The sequence below is a fragment of the Cornus florida genome, unplaced genomic scaffold, assembly GCF_030987335.1.
Source record: "Cornus florida cultivar Cherokee Brave unplaced genomic scaffold, ASM3098733v1 CherokeeBrave_3.0.0_Hap2_Chr01, whole genome shotgun sequence".
NCBI classification, from domain to species: Eukaryota; Viridiplantae; Streptophyta; class Magnoliopsida; order Cornales; family Cornaceae; genus Cornus; species Cornus florida.
Window position 1 is genome coordinate 86,065,073 of NW_026775571.1, and position 17,540 is coordinate 86,082,612.

General features: G+C 35.3%; 1 protein-coding gene and 1 long non-coding RNA gene across 3 annotated transcripts; one reads left to right on the plus strand and one right to left on the minus strand.

Moving 5' to 3' along the window:
• Nucleotides 1-1,281: 1,281 nt before the first annotated feature.
• LOC132304404 (uncharacterized) lies at nucleotides 1,282-14,727 on the plus strand. Its single transcript, XR_009481592.1, has 3 exons — nucleotides 1,282-1,647; nucleotides 1,794-1,910; nucleotides 14,496-14,727. It is a non-coding gene; the product is annotated as an uncharacterized LOC132304404 (long non-coding RNA).
• On the minus strand, nucleotides 4,845-10,670 carry LOC132304389 (uncharacterized). Of its 2 annotated transcripts, XM_059802048.1 has the most exons (5): nucleotides 10,480-10,670; nucleotides 10,261-10,300; nucleotides 9,310-9,609; nucleotides 9,077-9,193; nucleotides 4,845-8,977 (listed from the first exon to the last, which is right to left on the minus strand). In XM_059802048.1, the coding sequence occupies exons 3-5, from the start codon at nucleotides 9,592-9,594 to the stop codon at nucleotides 5,477-5,479; spliced, it is 3,903 nt and encodes a 1,300-aa protein (XP_059658031.1). In that variant the 5' UTR covers nucleotides 9,595-9,609; nucleotides 10,261-10,300; nucleotides 10,480-10,670; the 3' UTR covers nucleotides 4,845-5,476. The 2 variants fall into 2 exon arrangements, with proteins under 2 accessions (XP_059658031.1, XP_059658037.1); XM_059802054.1 differs by lacking the exon at nucleotides 10,261-10,300.
• Nucleotides 14,728-17,540: the final 2,813 nt, after the last annotated feature.

Consider the following 17,540-nt stretch of genomic DNA (forward strand, 5'->3'; position numbering starts at 1 on the left):
ATCCAGCATGCTTCCTTTTTCTTTTGTTTTTTATGTTCCCTCTGTTCTGGCTGAGGGAAAAGGTTGAGGTTCTTTGTGGTCAAGGGCGAATGCACTTCCCGATGAACCAAAAACAAAGAAAATGAAAGCTTGTCACTGAAATTTGGCTGTATCAGTAGTAGCAGGTTTTAAGAAATCATTCCATTCAACCATGGGTATAACATTGTAATGTTCACAAGTAGAGGATGCTCGTTCTCTTCCAATTGACATAATTCTTGTTCTAAAGCACTGACTTATTTGTCTAAATTGTTTTAGCATGTATTCCCTTCACATTAGGACTTATCTTCTTCTCTTCATTGATTTATTCTGCGCATAATAGATAAAATATAGAAAGTTCTGTAATTAGGCAGATTTGACAAAATAGTCCAGGAGGCACATTTGATTTTAATTGGATGATATTGATTGCAGCTTGATTAGACTTCTTCGCAGACTTGTTTTCTTAAGCACTCTGTAAACTACGTTTAAAGTTGTTTACGGCACTTAATGTTGTTATCCACATGTTTGTGACAAAGTAATGTAAGATACTTTTGTTACAGATTAGTACTCGGTACATGTACAGTCGTGTTTTTTTATTTCAATTTGGATCAGTTCATGCTTGTTTTGAATGATGATATTGATGGTTTTACAGTGTTAGCAGGCTGATGTTCTTGGAAAGAATGCTTTTAAATCTTGATGACTCTTCCCTAAAGGCTGGGTGGTGCTGCGAAAGTTAGGTTGGGATGGTTGATGGCTAACCCAAGATCGAACTGCTGCCAATCCATTTTACCCTATGCATGGGCTATCTCTACCAATTAGGGTGCGGAAATGATTTGAAATGGGGCAAACCAGTCAGCCATTAGCAATTGAAGTGCCATCCCAGCAACTTCCTAGAAGGTGCAATGCTGTTTCTTTTGCTTTATTGAATTTTTGAGTCATGGTTTCACATTAGCTTCAACTAAAAAATATAAGCATTCACCACATACCTTGCTGTTTCTTATCTTCCTGACTCCGCTTCTCGATCTGCTGCTTTCACAATCTCATCAACCAACTCAAGCCAGGTATGTCATCTGCCTTCCCAATATTTTGTAGCTACTTAATTTGTATTTGATTCAAAGTGCCATCTCTAGCTGTTCATGTCATTTATTTTTTCCCTTTCTAATGCTTATTAATTGTAGAGTTTAAAGTAATGATGCGTGTATAAGACTTCTTCAGCATCCTTATATATGATTCTCCCTCTAATTGTTAAAAATATTAAGGAGAATCGCTAGTGTGGCATTACCTTCCTTCGGAGAAAGTATTGAGTACCCCGGGGTATGGTATCCCGAGGTCATCCTAGCCCTTGTTACGAGTGTACCTGATTTTTTTTTTTTCTCAAGTCAACCAAAGAGTCTTCTCAGTACTGTTCATATTTTTGTAAACAATAATAAAATCAACTAAAGCGGCCACCACATCCATGATTGTCCCGAGTGTACCTGAATTTTTTTTTCGTCAAGTCAACAAGGAGTCTTCTCAGTATTGTTCATATTTTTGTAAACTGTAATTAAACCAACTAAAACTCTTGTGTCAACGAGGACCTCCCTCTCTTCTAATCCTTGCAGGAGGGTAAGAAGCCTCGTCCTTTCAGTTTAGGTATGATGTGATTTTATTTTCTTGTGAACACTGTATGATGAGCTCTGATTCCAGAGATCATCTCTTGTTTTATTGCAGTTTGCTCGATCTATTTGGAGATCGTAGATTGAGTTATTCTATTCTGATCGTCAAATTTTGTATTGCAGTTTGCTCGATCTCCATTGTAGGTTGAGTTGTTCAATTCGGATTGGAGTTCTCTGTCAGAAACTTTGATCAGTTGGTGGAATGTTTTGTTTCTCAAGCTTCTAGCAAGTCCAATTGCAGTAAGTTACTGAAATTAACATTTACATATAGTCTATGACATATATGCTATATTTGGTCTTCAGAAATGAAATGGAATGTAAATAGGAATGGAATAGGAATGGGAATGGAATGGTCATTCTCATTCTATTGTTTGGGTGTAAATTGAAATATGTAGGAATGGAATGGTAATAACTATTCTAGTGCTTGATTAGATTAATTTAAAATTTAGAATAGAATAAATTTCAAATTAAATATCCCTCTTAGTAACAAATAAATTAAATTAACAAATTGGTATTCTCTAATAATTTTTAAAAAATAAATGGTGGCAGTGGTGGATGGTGGTGACGATGGTGATGTGGTGGAAAGTGGTAATGATGTAGGTGGTGGTGTTAGAAGGTGGCGGTGGTGGTGGAAGACGGTGGGAGTAGTGCGGTGGTGGTTGTAGAAGGAGATAGTGATGTAGGTAGCGATGGTAGAAGCCAATGGAGGTGATTGTGGCAGTGGTGGAAGGTAGTGGCGGAAGGCGGTGGTAGAAGGTGGTGGCGGTGGTGGTGGTGGAAGGTGGTAGCACTGGTGAAAGACGGTGGCAGTGGTGGCGATGGCAGAAGGCAGTGGTAGTGGCGGTGGTGGTGGTGGCGATAATAGAAGGCGGTGGCGGTGGTGGCGATGGTAGAAGGCGGTGGCGGTAGTGGTGGTGGAAGGCGATGGTGATGGAAGGTGGTGGAAGCCGGTGACGGTGGTGGTGGTGGTGGTGGTGATGGAAGGTGGTGGAAGGCGGTGGTGGCATTGGAAGGGAGTGGCAATCGAAGGCGGTGGTGGAAGGTGGTAGTGGTGGTAAAAGGCGGTGGCAGTGGTGGAAGGTGGCGGTGATGGTAGAAGGCGATGGCTATGGTGAAAGGCGGAGGCGATGGTGGTGGTGGTTGTGGAAGGTGGTGAAAGGCGATGGCGGCAGTGTTGGCGGTGGAAGGCAGTAATGGTGGTTGACGGTGGTGGTGGTGAAAGGCAAGGGTGGATTCAGGATTTCTCATTGGGGTGGGCTAATATTAAGCATAAATTTCATAACAAAATTTCTTAAGCAAAAAATAAAAATAAAATTTATAACATAATATAGATAAATATTTGAATTCAAATATTACAAAATATGTATCTAAGTTGTGCTCGACGAGTCTTTAAAGACTCGAATTCGTCAATAATAAATTCCAAGTCAATTTTCCAAACAAACTCCCGTTCAAGGTTGATGGTCATGCAGTCAGCAAAAATTCATCTGCAATCGTGCTACGCATCGCTGTTTTAACACGTTTCATGTTTGGGTGGAAGGCTGAGGTGGGTTAATACTATATATATATATATATATATATATATTGGCTGGGCTAATATTAGTATAGTAAAAAAAAAAAAATTGGGGTGGGCTACAGCCCACCTTTGCCTACCCCTCTGTCTGCCTTTGGACTAAAAGGCGGTGACAGCAGCGGTGATGGTTGCGGCAAAAGAAGGCGGTGTTGGTGGTGAAAGACGGTGGCAGTGGTAGTGGTGGTGGTGGTGGAAAGCGGTGGTAGTGGTGGTGGTAAAAAATAGATGTGGTTGTGGTGGTGGTTTTGGACTTTAGAATATTTGGGTTGTTTGAGAAGTTGATTTAAAAATAAATAAATAAATAAATACTTTGGAATGGAATTGTCATAGATTTAGTTGTGGAATGGATTTTCATTCCCAAAAATGGATTTTCATTACAATAGAATGGTCATTCTCACTCTATTCTTACACACCAAACGTAGTAATAGAGTAAACAGAAATCAAAAGCTCCATGAAGATGTTACTATTAATCCTATTCAGACTGCTCATCAAATTATTTGAAATGATGTTGAAATAGAGGGCTATTAATTTTCAAGACGAGGGTTGTGGCTGTGTTGGCTAGTGCTTGCTGGTTTGTGTAAAAACCCACTCCAATTGTCCGTTTTGAATCCAAACCAAACGGTTTTGTTTTTGAATTTTACCCCAAAAGGCCCAATATCAATTGGAATATACAAATCTATAACAATTCCTCTTTCCACACTTTGGGGATGTGGGATTGTGGTGCGCTTGTAATAGTTCACCTGTGGTAGCATGTGTCAATGCCTCTTGCACTAAAGCGATGTGGAATTGTGGTGTAGTTTGCCCAGTCTGGTAGCCTGTGTCAATGCCTCTTGCACCCAGCCACGGCACACCCACCCACAATGTCACCACAGTTTGGATGTTCTTGCTCTTTCCTGTTTGTTTTGTCTGAAAAAATTTTAGATGATCCCAGCCAATAAATCACTATTGGATACGCAAGCCACAATTACGACCGCGTAATTAATTCTCGTTTTGTCTTCCCCATTGTGAGTTTTTCTTGTTTCTCTGGCCAATTTCTGGAAATGGGGTTTCTCCTTGTTCGTAGCCTTTTTGGCAGTTTAATAAAAAAGTGTGGTTCTGGTCCTTCTGGGCCTACAACAAAATCAACTTATCCATATCTCCTCCATTCTACTAGAGTTCTGGAGAAGTTGATTCGATAGCAATTTCAAATCCCTATCACATTGCAGTATCACTAAAATCAAATCAAATTATAATTTTTTTTTTTTATCCTGTCAAATTATAAATTACATCAACCTCATATATATACACGTCAGTCACTAGTCACTACAAACTAAGCCAAATTATAAATTACATCAAACTTACTTATCAAAAAAATAAATTACACCAAATATATACATATATATGTCAGTCACTACACTGAGATTCTAGAAGCGAGATCCAGTGATACACAGTGCAATACAGCATAAGTGTTGTTGGCTCACATGTGATGAAGGGGTGAGAAAATCATAGGTTGCCTAAGGTGCATGAAATTTAACATCTGTAAAGACTAATCAAACCCCAAAATAAGTCACCAATGTGTGTACCGTTTTCACCATTCCAACAATAATCATCTGATAAGAGAGCAGTTTTCAGATAACCAGTATAAAACAAAGTTCAATTCTCCAATCATTTTTGTCTTTAGTCCCAAAAAGAGACTTCACAAATTCAATACTTGTAAACAAGTATTTTAAACCTCTAATGCTCATGGTACCTAAATATGGCTTGTAAACAAGTATTTTAAACCTCTAATGCTCATGGTACCTAAATATGGCTTCTTTAGCATAACATTCTTCCTTGATGCCATAACAATTTAATCATTAGGTTAGTTCAAAAGAATTCAAAATATTTAGAAATATATTAAAGCTACAAACATTTTTCATATAACACAGTAGTATTTTTGGGACAGTAAGATTTACTGGTCTGATGACAAATTCCGTGTCATTCAAAATTACAACCTAACCAAAATATTCGGCACATGTATGTGTGTGACATGAAAACATAACGGAAACAGCCATTTCATTGTAGCATATTTCCCAAAGCCTTGCATTGTGCAAAAGACAGCTTCTTCAAGGCAAAACTCTCTTTGTACAGACAATGCTTTATGTCGAAGAAGCACAAAAACTCTAAACACAAACAGTTCTTGCAAATTGAAATAGCTGCCAGTTTCAAAAGATGCTTACCGGGTCCCAAAATTTAGTGCCATTGGTTTCCTTTATCTCTATCCACTTGTAGAGCACATTCCCACGCAATCTTCAGGAACAATTTCCAAATTTAAATCCAGCAAGCACAAGCTCTTGTTTGGTTTATTATTCATGGCAGTGTCACATCTGATCGGACAAACTCGATTCACATTTTCAAAACCTCGGAGCAGGTCTTTTCCCTTACCTCTGCCATCTTCACTGTTAGTGTTCACGTATTGTACGTCTGGTGGTGCCTCTTCTGCATTCTTGCTATGATCAGTCATACCAAGATCTCGAGACATTTCATCCACCATGGCATCCTCAATACCCAAACCACCCACAACATCATAAATAACTGCAGAAAGGGTTGGTGCCTCGTCTGCATTCTTGCTGTGATCAGTCATAACAAGATCTCCAAACACTCCATCCACCTCAATAACCAAACTGCCAACAGTATTATTAATTATTTCAGGATGAGTTCGAGTAATTGCATTTTGAATGTCAACATTTTGTGATACTTTGTTTCCATCTTGGCCTTCAATACATCTAAGAGATGCCTCACAATTTTCTGAATTTGTTTCTCCTCTCCATTTGGAACTTTGATCTGCACTAGTTTTGTTACCTTCACAAGAAGTTGGAGACACCCCATGTACCAATCTGGCATTTTGATATTTCCTGTTGCTTTTTTTATGACTACTCACTGAATCATCACAATTTCCAGGATTATCTTTGCAAATGACATGTTCTTGAGACGACCTCAGCAAATTTTGGGCCTTGTCACCGCTTATTCCTCCATCAAATGCCTCTTTTTTGCTGAAGAAGACTGGCCTAATCAACTTTCTGCGCTTGCGCGGCTGATCCACCAAGCCCTCACCATCTTCATTATGAACAGAACCATTTGCCTTACCTTGTCTCTTGATTCCATCCGGAGTTTTCATTTTTTCACTCCGGCGTTTAAAATCTACAAGTCGTGTCTCTTCAGCCAATTGGCAACCATTCTCCGTGACAGGTAGATTAGCATCGATTTTCATCTTCATCATGATCCTTGACTGATCATACTCCAACTGATTGCAAATGGACTTAGGCCTTTTAATCCCAGAAATTTTGTCATCCAACTGATTGCAAATGGAGGTCTGCTTTTTAATCTCAGAAAGTTTGTCATCCAACTGATTGCAAATGGAGGTCTGCTTCTTAATCCCAGAAATTTTGTCATCAGAGTGTCGATTAACTAAAGGATTAGATTTTCTAATCCTCTTCATCCGGTGATTCTGACTCTGCTTTAACATGTTCACGACTTCATTCAAAGATACATCCGTACCACTTTCATCGTGGCATGCATTGGTATTATTCTCCTTTAAGCACACTTCTGGAGCTGAAGTTAAACGAGAAAAGACGCTAACTCTGCTCTTCCGATTATCACAAGGTACACCTTCAGAACTTTGATAGAATTCCATAGTATAATTGGTTGAATCTTTATCATGGCAGCGGTTAACTTGAGAGTCTGAAGAAAAAGCACCACGCCGCAAATGGTACCTACTATTGTTAGGGGACGGAAAGTCTTTTAGATGGGATGCTCCCCCACCATCATCCCATGAATTTTCTTGCTTGTATTTTTCTCGCAATGCTGAAACATCCCCTTCATCAAAAATGAAAGATGGATCCTTACTGGTGAAGGCATGAGATAAAGCACCCATGTTTTCACTTCCATAAATCTCACGTCTTGAAGAATGCACAAAAGCCCTCTCAGAGTATTCTAGTTCCTTGTTTTCAGAATAACCAGCACATGACGAAGAATTGCTGGTTCTAAGGTCGGAGAAATTGTGGTGGTTGGAGGTGGTAGGCAATGGTACTTTATTCCCATAGCGAGAAGGGGTATCCAGCCACATGCTTGATCCTTTCGACTCTAGGCGATAAGGTGAAAGTTGGTTCTGAGTTGAAGAAGCAAGATTCCTTAGAGAACCATAGTAACGAGAACAGTCTTGTGCTGCATCAGAATTGTAATCTACCCCAAATGACGGTGAGTGACTATAATGAGCCTTGGGGACTTCAGGATCATAGGGAACTGCTCTTGTAGCAATTGCATCATGCGATGATGGATGAAAGAAGTCAAAATTTTGTGGTTCAATCGATCGAGAATATGCAGAAGAATGCGAAACTTGATCTTGAACCAAGGCATAATCTGTTTCTAAGTTGTGATTGCTCGAATAGACGAACGGACTTTGCTTAGCCTGACATAAAGCAGTGTACTCACTCGAAACAACAGGCCTAAAACGGTTTCCGAAATTTGTTCCGTGCTCTAACTTATCGCTCTTTGCAAATCCACCATCATCAGCTGCTCCTCTCACAATACCCAGATGGTATCTGGAGTACTCATCAGATGAAATGACTGCCCCACTACCGTCATCCACATTAAATTCATTCTTTATCCTGTCACTTGTCAAAAACCACCCATCATTAGTTGCTCTTCTTACTCTATCAAGAGGATTCTTTAAGTGCTCAAACGAGATAACCGGTGCAATACCATTCTCCAAATTCAGTTCATTTTCAACTCTATCACTCATCAAATACCTCCTATCATCTATTGATCTTCTTCCTTTACCCAGAGGACTCCTAAGGGACTTGGTCAAAATCCCGGGAACAATACCATTTTCCACACGACTTTCATCTTCTACCTTATCATTCACTAAAAACCTTCCATCGTCAGCAGCTCTTCTTACTTCACCTCGAAGGTTACCAGAGATGGCTGGCCGAAGACAATTGTCAAAAGTAAGTTCATTTTCCACTCCAACATTCATTAAAAACCTGCCATCATCAATTTCTTTTCTTACTTTACCCAGAAGATTTCCTAGATGCTTAGTTGATGTGACTGACCCAAGATCGCGGTTTGTATTGCATTCTTCTCCTACTCTATCACTCATTGGAAATAGACCATCATCAGCTACTCTCCTTACGCTACCTAAAGAGTCACCTGGGCACTCAGATGAGATGATGGGCCAAGTATTATTGTCCGTGTGATGTTCACTTTCTAACCTATTACTCATCACAAACTGGCCATCAGCAGAGGTTCTTCTAACTTTATACAAGGAATCCCCAAGGGAGTCACTCGAAGTAACCCTTCCAAGACCATAGTCCAGATTACATTCATTTTCTGCAGCATCACTCACCAAAAACCTGCCAACATCATCATCTATTCTTCTTATTTTAACCGAAGAGTTCCGGGGATACTTAGTGGAGACTTCGGGCAAAGGACCATTGTACACATTATGCTCATTCTCCACCCGATCACTCGTCAGAGACCTGTCATCATGTACTATTCCGACTGTATTCTCAGGGTTCCTTTGGTACTCAGTCAGATTGGCTGGCCCAAGACCGCTTCCCATGCCAGGCTTGACTTCTATCCTGTTACTCATCAAAAAATTGTCATCATCAACTACTCTTCCGTGCTTCTTCATAGGATTCATGTCTTGTCTTGCGAAATGTGTTGGAGGTAGCTTGTTATGTTCCCTTCTTGAACTGAACAATGATAGAAGTCTATGAACCTACAATTGAATGGATAGAGCAAAAGAAAAATGAGTGATAAGAACATTTCAGACGCTAGTGTTCCAATCCATCGAAGACCAACTGATTAAGGAGTAGACCTGATCTTCAGACAGACCAAAGTGGAACTTCTTTGCAGAAAAGTAATTCTCTTTAATAGCATTCCGAAACTCATGCTCAGATAGTGGACTACAATACCAAAATGGGGCAAAGCGAACCTGGGCGAAGGTAAATATAAGCATAAATAAATATATCCACAAATTTGTGTTTCATCCACAAATCCTTCTCCCGCAAACTAAGAAATTTAAAGGAACATTAGCTAACGGAGCCATACCTGTGCAGGGAATTGCTTCCCTGAAGAAGTAAATGCATTGGCTGCAATATTGAATCCACCATCAGAGCATGCCCGGAACACACCATAGAGTTCCCTTCTCTCAAATTCAAAAAGAAACAAAACCATCCCAGCTTTAACCTGTTTTACAAAGTTAGCATAGGAGGAAGGAAGGCCCAAAAGCTTCCGTTTAAGGCATTCTCTCTTTGTGGCAATGTTTGACATAAAAATTGCACCAAACTCGGGAACCGTCCCTGGAAGACAATTCTTCTCCTCCTCATATTCCATTGCTAACCTAGCAGACTGACATCAAATCCAATAATGACAATGACAATGACAATGACAACAGCAGACATAACATATGAAAATGTACTAATTGCAATACAAAGCAGTACATAAAATAAAACGTTAACCATATCAACACCAATCCCAGTAAAAACAATCTTCCATTGTGTGGAGGAAAAGGAAAAGCATACTGAGACCTTGCTCATTAATATGAACATATATGAGCAAGAAAACGATTAAATCTTTTCTATCAACTTCGATGTTCTCCAAAATCAAAATATAATTTACGAATTCTATATTTTTAAAATAGAAAAAAATAAAATAAAATAAAATAAAAATAAACACAGTCCCAATTCACCCACCTACTAAAACAACTAACAGGGCATTGCAATAGAGAACTAAAATAAAAAAAGAAACAACATAACTAAATAAAGAAAACAACATAACAGAACATGATGAATAAGGAATATGCATATGATTTCTGATGCGTGGCCACTGATTTAGTAGTTAAACTTCATTCAACAAATCAACATACATCGGTCGCAAGATATATTGATTAGTTAAAAAAATTCAATCAAAAAAAAAAAATCTATAAAAATTAAAAAAACGAAAACATAGCGAACAAAACGGTAACAAAAAAGAAAAATAGAGAGAGAGTGAAATCTGAACCTGCTGGTTGTTGTTGGCTGCGATATCACGCTTCCAAAAACTTTCAGATTCGAAAAAAGAGAGAGAACAAAAATTATCAACACACACACAATGAAAAAAAAAAAACAGATCTTTAAAAAGCAAATATAGTCATAAATTTAACAGCCAGGGACACCTAAATACACACGCACATATATATATATATATATAGAAAGTAAAATCGACGATTGAGAAATTTACCGATTAAGGATGATTGAGACGATGCAGAAGACGAAACCACTGATACAAAAACAGTAAAGTTTGTCTCCGATTTTGCTTATCGTGTTGAAAGAGAACTCTGAACTCTCGCTCTCTCTCTCCTCGCACCTCTGGTTCGCGTGGGCAACACTTTCCACCTATATTGCCTATTGATTTTCCACTTTGGTACATTAATTAATTTTTTTTTTTTTTAAAGTTATTGTGATAATATTTTTTTCTTTAAATAATAGTGTGGCGTGACAATATTTTTCTTTCATCTTCGTTTAGTTTGAGGAATGAAAAATGGATGGATGAGAATAATAAAGTGCGAGACTATTCTCTAACAAGGGTAATTATATTATCTTGTATTATAAAAAATACTAAATTGTAAATTTTTTTTTTTTTTTTGCTGATTTATTTGACTTTAACAAGAAAAAAACTAAAAAATATTACAAACTTTTTTTTTTTGCCGATTTATTTGACTTTTGTTTAATCCCTTTCTAAAAGAAAAGTAGTCTAAAAAAAAAAAAAAAAGGGGGATTTGAATTTAATCTATCCGTCCCACTTCTATTGGGAGTATTTGAATTTAAATCAAAGTTAGGTTGTGTTGTAGGTTGGGTGGTGAAAAGAGTTTAAAACTAACCAAAGTTTAAACTTGTCTTCATTAATAATTATAAATAAATATCATTTTATAATCTATAATTTGTTTTCTTTAATTTTAACAAAAATATATATATTTTATTATGACGGTTGAGTATTATTTGTCTACAATCTACATGTATATATTTCAAATTTTATCTTAAATTTATTTTAAGTTTGAAATTCTTTTTCTTTTTTCTTTTTTTTTTTTCGTGAGCCGATTAGGGCTACTAATTTCGGGGGACAGTGAGGTGTTTATTCATATGATGTAAAAATTTGGATACAAAATAAATAGAAAGTAATAAATTAGAAAAATAGAGAGAGAGAGAGAGAGAGAGAGAGTGGAGGAATGATTTACCATAAAGAAGTTGTTTCTAATTTTATATAATTAAAAATTGTGTGTGCATTTGTAATTAGACCTTAAGTCACACAAAGTGAGATCTGTAGCGATAAAAAATTTGAAAATGAGAACAAGAAAGTAATAAAATTAAGTCACAAATAATAAAAACGGTGGCAAAAATGCGCACAGAGTGTGTGAGCATAAGCGTGCTAAGAGCATAAAAGCGACATGTGTTGAAAAAGATTGTGTAACTTAAGTTGAACCACGTCAACAGAATACATAGACAAAACGATAAAGTTATGTGAGGGGGTTAGAAGGGGCAATCGTGCCATTTTTTAGGTAAAGCAGGGCTATAAATCCTATACTACTAAAAAGAAAAAAACTAGAGGGACAATTGACCTTTGATGAAGATCTTATATTTTTTATGCAAAATATGACAAATAAGTAGTAAGACCCAACTTGATACCATGAATGGAGTGAAATAAAATGTCCATTTCACCTGTTTGTTAGGGGAGAAAAAAAATCAGCTCTTCATTCATCAATTTATTAAGTTTGTTGTCAAATGAAAGCTGAAATGTTCCTCTCTGAAATGACTATTCCTAAAAAAAACTAGAATGGCATTACTTCTACTGACCTATGAAAAGGAGCCTCAAATTGGCATTAGATATTAAAATATCTCATTTTATGGTCTTATTTCACATAATTAATTAGCATATATATATATATATATATATATATATATATATATATATATATATATCTATATGGGACACAGAGAGGTTATAATTCGTTCGTATTCTTCCCACATGATTTTTTTTTTTTCTTTGTAGCTGACTCATGTTGCTTGTATAATTTTGTCAATGGGTGTATGATTTATCTCTAAGGTAAACTTACGAGTATGCATATTGTCACGTCTCATTAGAGGAGGTTACGCCACACAAGTGACATGCACATTATAATATCCCGTATTTTTAAAGAGTTTATTTGAATTAATTCTTTATATTTAATTTGTAAATTTATTCACCTTTTAATTATGTATGCTAAATTATTAAATTAATTTTATTTATTTATGCATTTAACATTGATTGTATGCTCTATATATTATAATGTTAGTTTATATATTTTACTGATTATGTTTTATATTAATTAATATTACTTAATTAAAGTAGTACATTTGTAATGTAATGTATTATTATTATATAATAATAATAATAATAATGTTTCAAATATCATGATGTAAATTAGATATTAGGATAGGATTTCATTTATGTCATTTGGGTGGACTTAGATTGCATTGCCTTAAAGCAATATAAGTGGGAATGTTTGGATAGTTAATATAAGTTAGATATTTGTAATATTTATAGTATATAAGCTAGTATTTATATTAGTTTGTTAGCTTTTCAATTGAGGGCAACTCACGTAAGTAGAAGAAGAAGAAAAAATAATAGTGAGCTATTTTAGAAGAGTGAAAGGAAAAGAGAGAAAAGAAGCTTGGACCGGTGTAGGTGATTTTACCCGACTACACGCAATCGGCGGATTTGTTTCAAATCTATAAGGCAAGTTATTATCTACTTTTCCCCTTTGAATCCATAAATTAGTTATTTAATTTATTTAGATTATTTTGGAGCATAAAGAGCATGCTAGGATTTTAATAAACTATTATTTTAGTTTATTAAATTAGTGAAATATTAATTATTCAAGGTATTAGATATTATGTTATTAGCCTACATAATTAAATATAGCTAAAAATAATTATTTAAGGCTTTAGGGAATTTTTTTAGAATTTTTTGAAATTTTCGGGAATTTTTTGGAATTTTCGGCGAATTTTTTGGCGAGATTCCGGTCACCGGCAATGGGGAAGACAACCGGAATAATTCGGTGTGATGCAGCGCACTGTGGTTAGTGTGAGCACGGATCAGCGGCCGTTAGATGGGTTGTTGATCTTTAGATCAATTCGGTGTAGTGCAGTACACCATATGATAGTGCGCGCGAATCAATGGCCGTAGGATTAATTTAGGATCAATAGATTAATCCAGTGCAGCACGCCCACGGTAACTTGATGCAACCAACGAACCAGGAAGCGCCACGTCAGTAGGCGCGTGTGAGAGTGGGGAAGGTGGCAGCGCGTGGGGGAAGCTTAAGGAGGCGCGTGTAGGGTCTCTACAGCTGCTGAAAAAGTCCAGAATACCCCTAGGGACTGTTTTGTAATTTCCAAAACCTTCAACTTGCATTTTTGGACCTCAGGTTGGTATTTTCGAGATTTACGGGACATTAAATTATTATTTTATTACTCGTTAGTTATTATTATGTCCGATTAATACTTCCAAACATTAATTGTATCATTTACAGTACGGATCGCTGTGAAACAGATGTAATTAATGTAATGACATATTTGCATACAAATTGTGTTATTATTTAATGTTCAATGAAATGATTACATAGTTTAATTCATATAAATTGTCCATTATACATTATGAGATTATTTATGTTGTTAATGAAATATAAATCATTATTATTATGCTGTGTGCATGTCAGGTAATAAGTGGACTGCTTAATAAATTATATCGCATTTATATTATATGGATGTGTTGCCATATAGAACCATGTGAGCTGACTAATAAGTTGAGACTCATTTATACCTTATGCATTCGTTGCCATAGACAGATGTGTGGCTGTCAGGGTATGTGGTTTAATATTATTGGCATGTGTTGTCTAAGTGATATGCTCAGTATATTCATTAGTACCTTGAAATGTGTTACCACTGTGTAGGATTTATAGTCTGTGTTGTCAGTACCGTGCACTATGTATTAATAGCTGATTTCCCAAGTAGGGAAATGAGACACTTAACCACCTCGTGTGAGTCTAAGTGATCACCGTCTATTCTGGTTGAGGTCATATTATACATTGTGTAGTTTCATTAGTGTATATACAGATATAGTATCCTTCCGAATATTAATGATTAATTTATTTGATTCTCTAATTTGGGTCATAGTAGAGAGGACTTGCTCGTGGGGTTGACCCACCATTGTTGTTATTTCAGGACACGATCAGTACCCGTTTCAAGGTTGAGGCTTAGCAGTGTGGGACCACCATCCAAACTCATCTACTCTTACGGTCTTATTCAGGGTAGAAGCTTTATGTATTATTTTGATTTCAATTTTATGTATTTCCGACGTTGAACTTTCAGATTTATATTTAGAAATCCTTGACATAGGATTTCCAAGTTGTATAAAGGAGTATTGTATTTAATAGGATGGATAGATATTTTAATATTTAGCTTTCCTTTCCGGTCTAAGTTCTTCTATTATTATCATTTTGTATTCCATACTTGTTTGTTACCAATTGTTTTTGATATCTTTCATTTTTTATGTATAAGTCTGATCAACTTATGCGTAAAAAATGTGAGGGTATCACACACATGTTGAGTAGGATGTTGCATGGAGCCTATAAACCCGTGATATTGACTGTCAAGGCACCCTCTACTTCTTTATCCTTTTAACTATTTGCTCTGTTTCAAAATTATTGAAATGTTAAGAGAATCCAATTTTTTATGAGAGTGAATTTCTAAATTTATCTTTGTTAAAAGGCAAAACAGTACTCTCTAATTAGTGTAATTGTTTAATCAAATCAATATCAAAGAATAGTTTGAAAATATTATTAAAAATAATAATACATTCGTTTTTGAAATTAGACATATATTTTAAAACATCACAAAATAAAAAAATAAACATGAATTTTAAGAGTGGGAGAATTAATTATTATTATTATTATTTTTTATTTTTTTATTTTTTTTTTGTCTACCATATGATAGCATCAGACTCACCTATAATTTAGCACAAGACACGTGTAATCTTCCATTTACAACTGAGCTGAAAAACTTCTCAACCTGTGGCCTTATTATTTGGTAGTTTTTGCTTTTAAGAAATGGCTGACATTGAGACTTAGTTAGAACAATTCAATTCAGATTCTTCCATTGAGGAATTAGTTTCACAAAAGTATATTAATATATTATAAAAAAATTTCTATAGCAGTCTAGATTTAATTATTCGTTCGGTGTCCGATGAACATGAACCATCAAATAATTTATGAAATAATTGAAAGATTGTCTGGCAGATTATGAGAAGGGGTTTCGTTGGATTACGAATATCTTCCTTTTTTTCATAAAAAAACACACCACGTGGGGGTTTTACAAACGGCTGCATGGAGGATTTGAAAATCAAACAAAGATCTTATCCGAACCTTTATTGGGATAATTGAAGACATTTATTATAGAGTTGATTATCCAAAATTATTTGTTAGTGACCAATTTGTCTCATTTTGACCTAATAAATTAATTTCAAAAGCTAATGTTTGGAAACAATTTCTCTCCAACTCATTTGACCAAACCTAGTGTTTGGAAACAATTTCTCTCTAAGCCTTTTCTTTCCCGAAGAATTGTTTCCAAACACTAAATTTGGTCAAACATCAACAAATCTCAATTTCTCTCCAAATTTTTTCTTTTCCGAGCAATTGTTTCCAAACACTGGATTTGGTCAGACATCAACAAATGTTACAAATCTTAATTCAATTGACTAAAAACGAGTCATGAAATTAATTGTTAATTATCGACAAGGTTAGAGTTTCATGCTGAATGTAGCAAGTAGATATTTGATAATTAAAAATAAAAAAATAAAACACAAGAAAGGCGAAGTGCTTCAACAGCCATGTGATCCTTGCCTGAAGTGTTGGGGAGAATTTGGTTTCATGGGTCTGAATCCTCTCGGTGTATTGGATCATTCGGTGATATTTGGATCGATGATGTAACACACTACAATAAAGATGAAAACATATATAAAATAACTATATAGACGCCCATGCAGTTCATTTATTTCAAAAATCTAATATTCATTCAAAATGATATTACATGAAATGCAACACTGTTGCAATACTATTAAATAACAACACCAATAGCTGTAGCTAGTGATTCTTTCTCGCCTTTTAGAATAAATAATTGAAAATTTAAATATTTATAGAAATAAAGTAGGTATGTAAATGTATTTTTTAATAAGGTAAATAAATAACAAATTAATACTTTTTCATAATGGTTTCATATTTTATTTGATGGTGTTGTATTTTTTACTTAATTGCATTCTATGGTAACGATTCAAATTTTGTATTAAGGAGAATTTGGATCCCACATTTTTCATGAGAAACCATTACATGGTCTTCCATGATCATGAGTGAATTACTAATTGGCATGCAAGAATTGCATTGAAAGATAATGCTTTAAAATGTGTAATTAAGATATTGAGTCTCGCTTTTCACGCGTCCCACTCACGCGTCCCAATCACTAATTAATACATGGGAAAAAATAAATAAATAAAGTCAACTTTAAATCAACACATTTGTTTGCGTTAATTAGTGATTTGCACAATCAACACGCAAACAGATGCATAGAGTCTACTGATGATTCATCACTAAGTTAAATGTGAAGGTCAACAGTTTAAGTTTTTATAAAAAATAAATAAATGAGGTTTAAAACAATTAAATATTGATGATCAAATCAATATGAGCAGTTAGCACGTAAATAATTTTTAAGTCTCTCCCTCTCTCCCTCTAGTTTATATGAGCAGTTAAAAGTGACGCGTGACTTGGGCTATGTTTGTTAAAGAAAATAAATTATAATATTAGTTAGAAGAAAAATAAAAAGAAGAAATATGAGAGAATATTATTAATCACTTATCATATTTGATTGATTAATTAAAGAAAAGAAATGATAGCAATCTTGTTTGGAAAAGAAAAAGAAAATAAAATATTTTAATAAATTTACTATATGTTATCATACATTATTTTATAAATTTTGTTTCTTAAAAAATAAAGACAATTAGTATTAACAAAGTTTAATTAAAAATGTTAGTCTTTTCTTCATTTTCCTTTCATTTCCTTCCATCAAATTCCAAAGAGATTGCACCTTAAAATTATAGGGTTTGGGACACCGAATGATTCATCCGAGTGCATTCCTAATCAAAGCAAGAAATTGTGCATGCAACCTTTGAACTTGAATAAATCAGTGAGGAATCGGGTTAGATCCTGCCGTGACATGTTA